At 35.1% G+C, this 12,906-nt stretch overlaps 2 protein-coding genes across 6 annotated transcripts in view; one reads left to right on the top strand and one right to left on the bottom strand.

Annotated features, from left to right (window-relative positions):
- Window positions 1-256: 256 nt before the first annotated feature.
- Window positions 257-12,906, top strand: part of Mical-like (MICAL-like protein) — a 63,856-nt gene continuing 51,206 nt past the window's right edge. Inside the window, exons 1-5 of one of the 2 annotated variants that reach the window (XM_076770577.1) lie at window positions 257-294; window positions 889-969; window positions 1,264-1,373; window positions 1,689-2,002; window positions 2,083-2,175. The gene's annotated coding sequence lies outside the window, so the exon portion shown is untranslated. Of the gene's footprint in view, window positions 295-763; window positions 970-1,263; window positions 1,374-1,688; window positions 2,003-2,082; window positions 2,176-12,906 lie in introns of those variants that run through there. The other variant, XM_076770576.1, reaches the window with a different exon arrangement.
- LOC143344363 (regulator of G-protein signaling 11) overlaps window positions 3,622-12,906 on the bottom strand; it is a 32,692-nt gene continuing 23,407 nt past the window's right edge. For 2 of the 4 annotated variants that reach the window (XM_076770355.1, XM_076770356.1), the window contains exon 16: window positions 3,622-9,348. In XM_076770355.1, the coding sequence (XP_076626470.1) occupies window positions 9,288-9,348 (61 nt within the window). In that variant the 3' untranslated portion in view covers window positions 3,622-9,287. Of the gene's footprint in view, window positions 9,366-11,318; window positions 11,824-12,906 lie in introns of those variants that run through there. The other 2 variants (XM_076770358.1, XM_076770359.1) reach the window with 2 other exon arrangements.

The raw sequence follows: 12,906 nt of genomic DNA, 5'->3' as shown, positions 1-12,906 counted from the left end.
AACTCGGTCTGCATGATTATATATCTAAATAATTCTGTACTTGGATAGTTGACAATATTAAGAAAAAAACGTTAAGTGCAACGTTTATGTTGCACATTTCGTATGTGCATGTGCCACAATGTGAACTCGTATCTCTTACCATTGCAGTGTCAAATACGATGTTATCGACTCAGGATCAAGAAAGATTCCTATGTTTTAGGACGCACAAAGAAACAGCTGATTTATAGGTTAGAGCAGGTATTTAGTGGAAGTTTGTGTTTTATAGCGTAGACCGCAACATTGTCGATTTTACAGGTAACAGAATTCAGAAATATTATTCGAAGGCAATTCATGTTGAATTTTATCAATGTAACAATACGATTATATGTTCTAATTAAAAGAAAAACTGCATTTTAATGTAATCTACAACATGACGAATGAAAATAAAAATATGTGCAATATTCACAAATTTAGTGGTTGCGTATCTACGAAAATTGATAACGTTGGCAAATGCAAAGATTTCGTTCGTTGTTGTTTATTAGGTCGAAAGTTAATATATTTACACACTATACGTTAGTAGGGTTATAAAACTGAAGTATTTAGATCGATTGAGTTATGATTTGCGTAGTAGATCGAGATGTAGTCTGTAGGAAAAACTCTCGAATCTATCGGAAGTTGGTTGCATCGCATTGTGACGTCATAAAAGTATAAAAATAACAAATCACTAAGTAATTAATCGTTTGTCTGGAATCTTTATGTACGTATTTGTTTTAAAAGTGCAGTTTCTACCTGAGAGCATTCTCGATTACAAAGAACAGGAAGATATTATTGAATTCGAGGTTTAACCTGTACTTCCGATCTAGAATTGATACGTTCGACCTATCCCCACCCTCCTCTTATTTGCAACAGGAACGAGTTGCGCAGTGGGTCGACATACGTTTCATGGAAATTGGCGGTTCACGACGTACTGGCAGCTTCACGACTAATTAGGTACGTAGTTTTTATTTATCGACTTCTAAACTATTCTAATCACTGCTCTCTGCCACTCTCTATCGGTGCTTTAATTAAATATTAATACGTTTCTATCACGAATTCAGTCAGAACCGTAAAAATGGTTGAATCAGTTTCGCGCTTTTTCTTCGATAACGGCGTCACTTATTTTTACATCTTTCTAAATGATATTACAGTCGTATATAACGTGTTTCAAGTTTATTTACCGTTTAATTACGATACAGGTACGGTTATAAAAACACATTCGATCGAAGCATTTTATTTCTGTTATAGTTTTCGACTGCAATTCGAATGGAAGGAACGCTACGGTCACACTACGGCCGTGCAATCGATGCCATGATACTTGAAGATCTCAAATGGAACAAATTTAAAATGAAGTGCTGGTAATATTTAATATACATACGTTATTACAACAGATGCCGTATGCGTAGATGTTCATATATTTTAGTCTTTGTATTGGAATTTTATTGGAAAATTGGAAGTACGTGTATTTTACTGCATTTCGATTGCTCGTAACTGTAATAGGAAAAAGTAGTAATATTTTCAAATCCAATTCGTACGGTCATTGATAAGAAACTATATTCGTAGTTTAAAGAACAATATTTCTTTCGTCAAAAGCTAGATAAATAAAAAGAAATAGAAAACTGCAGGTGTGTTTATCTAATATTCTTTGTTTTCTCTTCCAATCTTTCTTCTAGCAATTTTAATAGCCGCGTGCAATGCGGCAGGTAAAATCGGTGTTTGTTTCGTAAAGTAATTTGTTTGTTTTTTAAAGCACAATGGCTTTGGTGTAAATTATCGTTTACAGTTTAAATACACGCGAAGGCAGAGTCAGTGTTTATTGCGCACTTGTAAAATTTTTCCAGAGCATCGGGGCTCCTTTCAGGTTATGAAACCACAATAGAGTTACTTTACAATTCTTTTTTTTGAAAATTAAAATCATTCGTTACCGGTATTAGAGTCAGTGCATCGTTGAAGAAAATTATTGGACGATGCTTCGCAAGCGAAAAATGTAAGTATATATTTTCATGTTTAGGAAAAAATTTTTATAATTTTCAAAACAGAGTGTTATATTTTCTGTCTTTTTTACAGAATTCTGATATCTTGTCACCAGATTTATCGATCGAAAGAACTTCTTTGATAACTTCGATGATGAAAACTACTACTTTTTGCATTCTACAATTGGTGAGTTCCATACTATTTTTTAATCCTCTGGTCTTCTTGTACACTGTGTTCTTTAATATCATAAATAAATTTTTCACATTGCGATGAATAATTTTTAATACGAACATTTATTAATGAAAACATATTAAATATTTATGAAACGAATATTTTCATTAACACATGACTGAGTAATTCAAATATGAATGTTAGTTGTATAATAATCTTTATAATATGAATTAAATATGGAATTTATTTATTTATGATTATTTTCATTATGAAATGACGATACTGGTAATATCGTACAGATATGGAATACAACATATATACGATGTATTTATTGTATACTATTTTCTTTTAAAAAATTTACTTCGACGTCAGATACGTGTTTGCTTATTTTCACTTTAAAGCGTACCATTTTAAAGAGCACTCGAAATTCTGATAGTATGAAAGTACTAATCAAAAGATGAAAGGAAGCACAATCTCACGCGTATGTAATTGGAGAAAAGTGGGCGAAGCAGGAATTAAATACAACGGACAATTTAATGTCACTATAATATTTAATATTAGGACATTCTATTGACAGCTTATAACATTACGCATGTATCACATATTATATATGTAACGAATAACATCTTTTCTGCGTTTACGTATACGCGACTATGCGCTACGCGTACGCACGTACGTGCCACGTATACGTAAACGCAGCTACGGTTCAATGAGAAATTTCTTCAATACATTATATAATTCTCTCCATAGTGATCATGGTGAACTATGCAAGTGCAATATACACCTTGTGGTTGAGTATCTTAATTTCTCAATGAAAACTCGTCACTCGTAGTTTACGTCGGCCTCTACTGACGCAAAACAATTGCGTCGGCTCTGCTCTCCGGTCGGTCAACATTTTGATCGCTATACACTGTTTAATACTTTACAAAACTATGTACACTAAAGCCTTTTTGTACTCTATAACGTGTTACCTTATCCCTAAACAATAACGATTCTTTCTTGTTTCTTTCTTTTGCATATACTTTAATCGTTTATAGTTGGATCGAAAAAAGAATCGACTCGAAACACATTCCGCCATATTGGACGATGGCTACCGACAGCCGAATATATCGCGAATCGCGTCGATAATCAAATTACGCGAGATCAAAGTTTATAATAGGTCGTTTGAATGAAAACTTTTTACGTAATTCGGACGAAAAACATACGGTATGGAAGCGGTATGCAGAAATATTATGTTCGAAGTGTCTAATAGGTAAAATTGATAGAATTTCCCTCGCCGATCAAGTCGATTTATTCTTCGATCCTACCGCGCTACATCGTAATTCTCTTGTGTGTTCTCGTATGCATGTAACAGTAATGAGTTAAGCACCGTGAAAAAAAATTTGAAACGTAAATAGGCGCGTCGCACACCACTAGCGTAATTACAAGGTGTCTAATACAAAGGTCGTTCCCCTTCATTCCTTTTCCTCGTTTACGTTCTAATTTTATCTAAGCAACTATTCAACAACCATAACTGGATTTAGAATACACCAAACCACGTACGTCTGGATTTTATCTTTAAGTCGTCTTCGTCCTTGCTTCTCTCTTTTTTTTTCATTTTTTTTTTTCTCGTTAAAACATCAATTTTGATTCTGACATTCCGTTTCAAGTATCGTCGCGCGTTCCCTCGATTTTTTGGCTTCGTCCCTGGACGACGCACGAAAAAACACATCCTCCTTCCTTCTACGAGCGTCAGAAGTTAACTTTGATACGAGCCGCGCGCGTCCGACATTTTGCCAAGCGATTTTCATTCTTATTCGTGTTAATGGATCGTCGAGTTCCGGGCTATTCGACGTTAACGATTACAATAAAGTTTTCTCAATGGGAATACATTTTTTTCCTTTTTCGTTTCGTTAATCCCTTAACGATCGATTCGACCTACCGCGCGCTACTTTCAACAGCCTGGACGCTGTCGAAGTTCATCGGTGGTCGATGAAATTGATGATCAAGCGCGTGTCGCGTAAATCTTTCGTCTTCTCGAGTAGGTACTATTTTATCCATACGAACCTTAAGTATTGAATTTAATAATATCCATTGATATATATTGAGCTTGATATTAACACTAAACTGAAAGTGTGAAAGAAAAGTTTATAATGTAAGTAATCGATGGAATCGAACGATATGTACCAGTGGTGGCCAAACTATGATAAGACCCATATATCGGTGATTATGAAAGTGGTCGAAATGTCGTGTCTAATCAGAAAAATTACAAATTATGGTAGTGACAAATCACAAGAGAAAAATGTAATCGTATTAATTTTGTAAAAAATAAGGTAGCTTTTATGTTCGGCCAACCCTGGGAGAAATTTTAATGGGGGATTCTAGAGGCCAAGATAAGACGAAAATCAAGAATACCAATTTCTTGATGGAGGCTTCGTTAAAAAGTTATTAACATTTAAAGTTCCGCCCGTTCTGAATTTTTTTCTCGAAAATGCGCAGGAATTCGGGGGTATGTCTGTTCACCAAAAATAATCGTAATTGACCCCCCCAACCGAAAATAATTTTTCCAAAACGATTTGAAATTTTTTTTTTTCGTCGAAAAATTTCACATCTCGAATTTTTTTCTCGAAAGTGGGTAGAAATTCGAGAATACGTCTAATGACCAAAAATGCTTGTAACTGACCCCTGTAACTAAAAATAATTTTTCCAGAACGATTCGAAATTTTTGAATTTAATTGTTAATAACTTTTTAACGAAGCCTCCATCAACAAATTAGTATTCTTGATTTTCGTCTTATTTTGGCCTCAAAAATAATATATCTTCTCGGAAATAAAGATTTGTTATAAATTATTTTTCCCCCTTTTCTTTTTATTTAAATACACTAATTTTTTGTCACTGGTTTCTGTGGGTTTGTAACTATAATTCTTCAAAATTCAGTTCACATTTGAGAGAATGTAGAATTTGTAGAATTTATATATAACGAGTAGTATAAGTATAGGGGAACCATAATAAAGATCTAATTTGGCCACCATTGTCACATACGATTCGTTAGTCTTCGCTCGAGGTACTTCTTATTCGTTATATTTGTTTTCCCAACGTCGTTCGTTGTTCATAACGACGACGTTTCGACGGCGTGTCGAATTTATTGTTTAAAATATATATTCGTGTCGGTGGATGCAAGACAGAGAACGAGAAGGCTGTTCGTGAAACTTTCGTCCATCAGCCAAGTCGATTTCCTTTTATCGACTCCACCACAGACGACAGTCGACTTAAACGTTACAATTTCTTAATTTTAACGGTAATTCGCTAGATATATAACATTTTTCAGCGCACACGTGTAAAGCAACCTGGATTTATCTAATACGAAATTTAGATAAAATATCGCGGGACACACGGGATCGCTGAAATCTTGAATCGATTACCTTTCGTCCACCCCACGCAAATTGTGCTAAAAATTTAGCTACATACGTTCTCTTTGAGACTTTCCATCGTCGACGTTCCTTAGTGGTTAAAACGACTAGACGTTCATCGTCTTGTCGCGTGGATTCTTTTTTTTTTTGGAGGGGGTTTTTAGGTACATTTTCAGTCTTTCGGTGGTAATATATGGTTCATTTTCATTTAATCGTATCGTTATATAATTATTCAGGCCGAACGAGAACGAAATTAATTACTTTAACTGGGAATCTCGTGGATCTTATAAATCAGCTGATAGGAAAATAAAAAGAAAATATTCGAAATTTGTTCTATCGTAAGCGAAGAGATTCTAGTAACAATTGAATATAAAAAAACGAATTTATAAAAAAGTAAATTATGTTTAGAAAATGTTAATTTTACCAAGTTAACAACATGGTGTTTATTATTTATGTACAATAATTAGCAAAACGTGACAATTTACAGTATCGAAATAGAGAATCGCTGTTTACTTTAAAAGCATTTTTTATTCAATGCAAAACGCCCTGCGCGTAATTAGCGATGTACAAATGAATCCACACCGGCCCGAATAATTATAAGTTACACAATTAAATCTAGAAAAATAATAGTGCCTTTTGTTTGCAACGTCCCTTTTCTGCTTGTTCTCGTTAAAAAAGACTTGGAAGACATTTGTAGTCAAGGAATCCGAGTATTTGTATATCGTATATGTTAAAATATCATACAACTACGGATTTTAAATAATGATCTATACAGGGCCAGATACAGAACAAAATTTCATTAGACAAATTTAAACAGCCATTTCGATGATTTCAAGATTATCTCTGCTCTTTGTTTCTACGGTTAGCTTCTTCGTCATACTTGAACGTAATCTGGGAACAGTTAATTTTCGACTTACCCTTATACATTTTTCGTAGTTAACAAATGTTTAAATTTGCCTACTCAAATTGTCTTTTATCTCTTTCCATTTAAGCGTTGTACAACACCCCGTACGGTAAAAGAAAAATTGCGTTTGAAAATTGAAAATGAAAAACGTTTAAGAATCATAGATCAATAAAATCAATACAATTCTTAAACTTATAATTTCCAATCGGGCGTCCCACGTCAGTCGTTCGTCATTTTATGAACACTGTTTTTTTTTCTTCTTTATATACATATTTGTAAATACTGATGTAACTTACTCGTTAATTATCTGTATGTATAGTCGTTACTAAAAGATCAATTGCCTAACTGGCGTTCGCTAATAAATATTTGTGTTTCGTCTTTTTATTAGACGTCTATAAAGAAACACGTTGAGAATGAAATGAAACGGATAAAAGCGGCAAGAGATTCAGGATGTACAGCGATCCTCTAATTGTCCCTTGTACGATAACAAGGACTTTAACGAACGATGAGTAAAATCAATCTTCCATGATACATGATTAAAGATCTGTAGATACATCGGTGCACACGTATAAGCGTATCTAAAAAACGTGGAACAAAAATAGATATTTTTGATTCGTTTCGAGGCTCGTTCGTGGATAATTCTATCGTGAATACTTCTCCCCCCCCCCCCCCCACCCTCCTCCATCAGCGGATTTTTATAAGATAACGTAACCGAATAGATCGTCCCTGTTCGCGTAAATAAGATCCAGTCTTACGACGAAACTATCGCTACTAATGTCACAGTTAACCGAATAATCTCAACATCTATACCGTACTCATACGCAACCCCTTAGAAACTGTAATATATTTGTCGTCCTCATTTTATTACCAACTGCCTATCTACAATAAGAATGTTTATAATAGTTAAGTTGAGCTCCCGAATTAACAGTAAGTTCGTCGTGAGTACTTAAAATTTCTTAGAACTAGCCTCGAGTGCCCGAACTGTTATAACGACTGTTACGCTGTGCCTCTAAACCAACCTCCCTTAATATTACGAATTTTATTGCGCGAACAACGCGCGAAATTAACGCGAAAATCATTTACCGTAAACATTTGCCGGATATTCGAACTTGCCAACGAATACATGCCTTCGTTAAAATAGAAAAATATCAATTAAATTCGCGAATATCCTTAAAAGATCCTTCGTCCCTGTTCCGTTTCGTCGTAATCGTAAATCGTGCCGATCCTGAGACGTAGTTACATTCCATAGAAGATGTTCGCGCGAATGTTTTGCACGTTTCGTCGTACTTTCCCCGTACGTATCGCGGAATATTTAAAACACAATTATCTAGATGAATGGATGTCGTAAGTTTATTTCCCTAATTCTTAAAATACAACGAGACGTTCAAGTTATACCTAACAAGCACTCGAATCGACTTCCTAAGGAGAGAAAAATAGATAAACAATAGACAAGTTTTATTTGTAATTCGATCAAGGGTTCGATCAATGCCCAAGGGTTCTGCTTACTGGGGCAGTAACAGTACCCAGAACCCAACCGTATCTCAAAGAAGCGAGTATTCGGGGATGTTTAAATATTTTTAGGCAATCGACGGACGAATCGTTATTATTACGTTCCCTTATTTTTCTGCGTTTTCCTTTTTCTCGATTTAATTTGTATATAATCACGAACAGCGAGTAGTAAACAGCTTACACATCGAGTTTCTACCATCGAAACGTAACAGACGCGTTGTCTCTGTAATTTCTTAAGCATATAACGCAGGCCATTCGTATGTTCAGGCCGTAAGCGAGTCTAATACACGCGCTAAATACTTTTAATTAGATACTTGTCGCGTATCCAACGAACGCTAACAGTTACATGGTACCATAATCAAACATCACGACGACGAAGCGTCCCTATGTACTGTAATCTAAACCATTTGCACGTTCGCGTAACGTTCGAATTTCGTCGAATAACATTTTTAGATTTCCGGCGTGGACACGAAACTTTGCGGTATTAAAATAAATTAAAAAATTTACCGAACCAAAAAATAAAAAAATAAAATAGTTTTAGTTTGCAATTCGTATTAAAGAAATTTGCGTTTGGCGAGGGCGGCCAATGGGCTCATGTTTGACGGGCACTCGCTTGATCGCATCTTTGCATTTAATACTCGTGCAGGATCGAACGGTAAATGTAATTTGTTCTGTGCAGATCGAACCGAGAGATACCTCGTAACGTCGTAGATTAAATTTCATTTGGCTAGATAGACAGACACGGTTATAACTTTTCTTCCTCCGGCCACAGTACACCATCTAACATCACGGTAAATATGTTATTCTAACACACGTTGCACGCTATAATTTGCTATATCTACGGCTTAGCGACGCTCGAATTTTTATAAATCGAGGATCTACGGAGAACGATCGCGTCGGTTGTTTACCTTTTCAAGATGATACATAGAATGGCGTTTTCGCGGACGCGTGCACCGAACAACGTCGCCCAAAACTTACGATTACAATTAGAATCTCGGAAAAACCGGCAGCAATTGTGCCTCGTGTAATGCATTTTGGCGATGTACGCGTTGGAACTTGCACGTATATTATCTTGCGCTCGCGCGAGATCTTCAGCGATTTTCATTCGGATCGAAACGACGTTCCCTTCTTCGTAACCGATTCGGCGAATCGGTTGGCCTCCCTTTTTCCTCGATCGGTCCAAGCGAACGAAAACAATTGCAACGCGTTTCTCGTTAGCTCGGGCACTCGAACTTAGTATAGTAAAATCGAAATTGAACCTCTGAATGTTGGTTTAAGTGTAAAATGTAAGTTTTTTTTTTTTTTTTTACATATTTAACGCCAAGTTACAAGTAACCTAAAGTCGCGTAGGTTTTTACATAAGGTGCATCCACTCTACAGTTTTCCCTGAAACAAATTGCAGACTTCAGACGGTTAGTCGGTCCAGTTACAAGTTCTAGTTTAAAGCAATGAAATTTTTACGAAGCGGCTAATATGCTCTATAAGCGGTGAGTACATTTACGACAATATTGCTGTGACATGAGTACGTATCAAATGAAAAGAGAAATAGGAAAAACGGAGGAAATCGTTGTTTTCTCTTTTTGTTTACTTCTTTGGTTCGATACGTGTGTACGTGCATGTGTGAACGTGTCTATGCTAAATATATCTATCGTTACTGTGTACACTGGATCTACAAAAATTGTCCTTAATATGAGAGAAATTCATCTTTTTTTTAAATGAATTTTCAGGACAGTAATTATAAACTTCTTCCAAAATTCTGATCCGTTCGTGTTTTTGTTAACACCATATATTGGGCGGTTTACTGAAGAAGATATTAAAGAGTACCACTCTGTATACAGAGTGCCACCCCTGGGAGAAATTTTAATAGGGGATTCTAGAGGCCAAAATAAGACGAAAATAAAGAATACCAATTTGTTGATAAAGGCTCCGTTAAAAAGTTATCAACGTTTAAAGTTCCGCTCGTATTGAATTTTTTTCTCGAAAATGCGCAGCATTTCGGGGGTATGTCTATTCACCAAAAATGATTGTAATTGACCCCCACAGCAAACAATATTTTTTTCAGAACGATTTGAAATATTTTAATTTCGTCGAAAAATTTCACACGTTCTCGAATTTTTTTCTAGAAAATGCGCAGGATTTCGAGGGTATATCTATTCACAAAAAATGATTGTATTTGACCCCCGCAATTGAAAATAATTTTTTTAGAACGATTCGAAAATTTTTTTTTCGCCGAAAAATTTAGGCACCTACCCGATTTTTTTTCTCGAAAGTGGATAAGATTTCGAAGGTATGTGTAATGACCAAAAATGATTGTAATTGACCCCTGTAACTGAAAATAATTTTTTCAGAACGATTTGAAATTTTTTAATTTAATTGTTAATAACTTTTTAACGAAGCCTCCATCAACAAATTGATATTCTTGATTTTCGTCTTATTTTGGCCTCTAGAAACCCTCATTAAAATTTTTCCCATGAGTGGCCGAACACCCTGTATAACACATTAATATGTAAATTTCTCGGGCAAATAATTAATGGAACAATGTAAAAAAAATTCCATTCGATGTTTGAATTTAACTTTAATTGCTAATGGAATATCTTATGTTGTGGTTGTATCAAATACTTAAAGGATTAAAATAATGTCAAGATAATTCATTCAAGTTTAAAGTGTCGAATCGTTAAACCTGTTTCTTTAAAGAACACTAAAAGTGGAGATACAATACGTGTGTTATAAATCATCGATACGAAAAATTGAGGAACTTTGACACGAAGCCAATAAGGTGAAGGTGATCATTTCGAGTGCTTACTGCGAAGGTAAGCAACTGCACTTTACCAAAGTATAAAAATGACTATAGCTTGAGAACAACGTTAAATAGGGAACATGTTGTATGTTCAATAAAAACAACATGGACAATAATTAAATCCCAATAATTTATAGGTATTGCAACGAATTTAAAAAAATGCAAAAGTATGTATAAATGAAACTGTAACTAGGATTTGCAAAAACAATGAAGTTACACAAATTTCGAAAACTGTACAAGTATCAAAAATTGTATTACCAATACGTGTATATACAGTGTTCGTGTAATTAGTGTCCAGTCCTTCTTGAAAACTGATATGAAAATAAGAGTCAAGTATAGAAAAATGTTATCTTGCAATGAATTCGACGTTATAAAAAATAATTTCGTATCTTTTAACCAGCAAATACTATTTTCATACGAGCACGGAAATGGCGTAATAATTTAATTTTTGATTTAAAATTGCAAACGTTAGAGCCATTCGAAGGAACTAACGATACTTAGTCGCATTCTTGGGTTATTATTTTGCATCCTCCCTTGTAAATTTGTGGATGTAAATTCTGTTTATTCGCACACCGACCACAAGTCGAATCATAGATATTACGAGAATTACATTCCGAGGGCATCAAATGTATCTCAACGAGTGATCTATGGAAAATTACTACTGTAGCGTGTAAATATAATTACATACATTATACGGAAGTACAACAACGTATATTGCGTGAAGCACGAGACAATCGAGTAACGAAGGAAAAATGTTTAATCGTCCGTGGATAAGTTGAGAGAACTAAAAAAATATAACGCAACTAGTGAATTATTCGATAAAAGGAATTTTCAAAATGGGCGGTACAGATACTGAAAGGCAGAGGTATGCTTGGACATTTATCGTAGGAAGCACTATTGGACTCCGGTAGCTTCCTTTTGGCCGTTATGCTTCGTTGTATACAGGTACGTTCGAAGAGATAATATAAACGGCGGTTCCACGTGGATCATCGAACGCATAATTTTTGCAGATCTCTGCTGGTTAGAAGAATGCTCCTCAGTTGCTCTGCCCTTTCGTCTTTTACCTGCCCAAGGTGGAAAAACTGCATCCCGGCTCTTTCGTGTAAGGGATGGGTACATGCCTCCTATAGAAAGGCAAAAAGATTTTGGCCACTCAAAGTCCCTAAGACATTACGTTCCCCACATCATTCGACAATCTTTCATTATTTTAAAGAAAGAAACCTACAGAAAAGTAGAAAATCTCATTTCACTCACGATTTTTCTTAGAACGACGGTTCTCAATCAGCTTTCCATTTAAAAATATTTTCAACTAGAAAGTGCTCTTCGTAAAATTCCAAGAAGTTACTTATCCCTCTTTTCCCGAGAAAGTTGAGTTTGAGTTCAATTTATAATACAGTAAAATACACGATACAAAGTCAGCATCGATTTGATGCAACTAAAAATGAAAATTTCTGTCACAGGAGCTATGATACTTTTAAATCTGTTTACTCTGCTAACTAATTTTAAATTTAATTGTGTTCAGTTCGAGTTTTACAATGTTCTGTGTGTACGTTGAGAACCGTTGTCTTAGAATACATAAATGAATATGTCACGCTACTGCAGTGGCCAAAATCTTTTGTTCCTCCTACAAAGTGTTCCTAAAATGTTTGTCTAAAATTTACTGATATCACACTAATCGTACTGACGAAAAACCATCGTACAGAGATAAATCTATAAATGCTCCCCTTCCAAACGAAGTCTCTTATCCGAGAGTCGATTTTTCTTAAAAATTCGTTTTTGATTTCAAAAACGATGTCCATTGTCATAAGGCCCCTTTGTAAGTAGGTAGAAAAACCTGGATACGATTGGAGATTTGTTTTCTCGAAAAAACCTCAGATACGTGTCCGCTTATTATTGCTCTAGAATCACCAGAAAAGGTTTTAATAAAAATCCAATAGTACCTATCGTAATCGATCCTACCAAGCCCTTTCATAATGTTTCTACACCTAACATTTCTCTCGAATTGCGAAATAGTAATTTGAAAGGAGTGCATTTGAAGATTTATATCGGTACGACATTCCTGTTCGTATGGTTGGTAATAGGTATCGGTAAATTTTGTCGGAATATTTTAGATCACACTGTACAGTCACCGTCTTCCTGAGTTGCCG

Source organism: Colletes latitarsis, chromosome 8 (assembly GCF_051014445.1).
Source record: "Colletes latitarsis isolate SP2378_abdomen chromosome 8, iyColLati1, whole genome shotgun sequence".
NCBI lineage: Eukaryota > Metazoa > Arthropoda > Insecta > Hymenoptera > Colletidae > Colletes > Colletes latitarsis.
The sequence above is the reverse complement of the archived record's forward strand: the minus strand, read 5'-3'. Positions and strand labels throughout refer to the sequence as shown.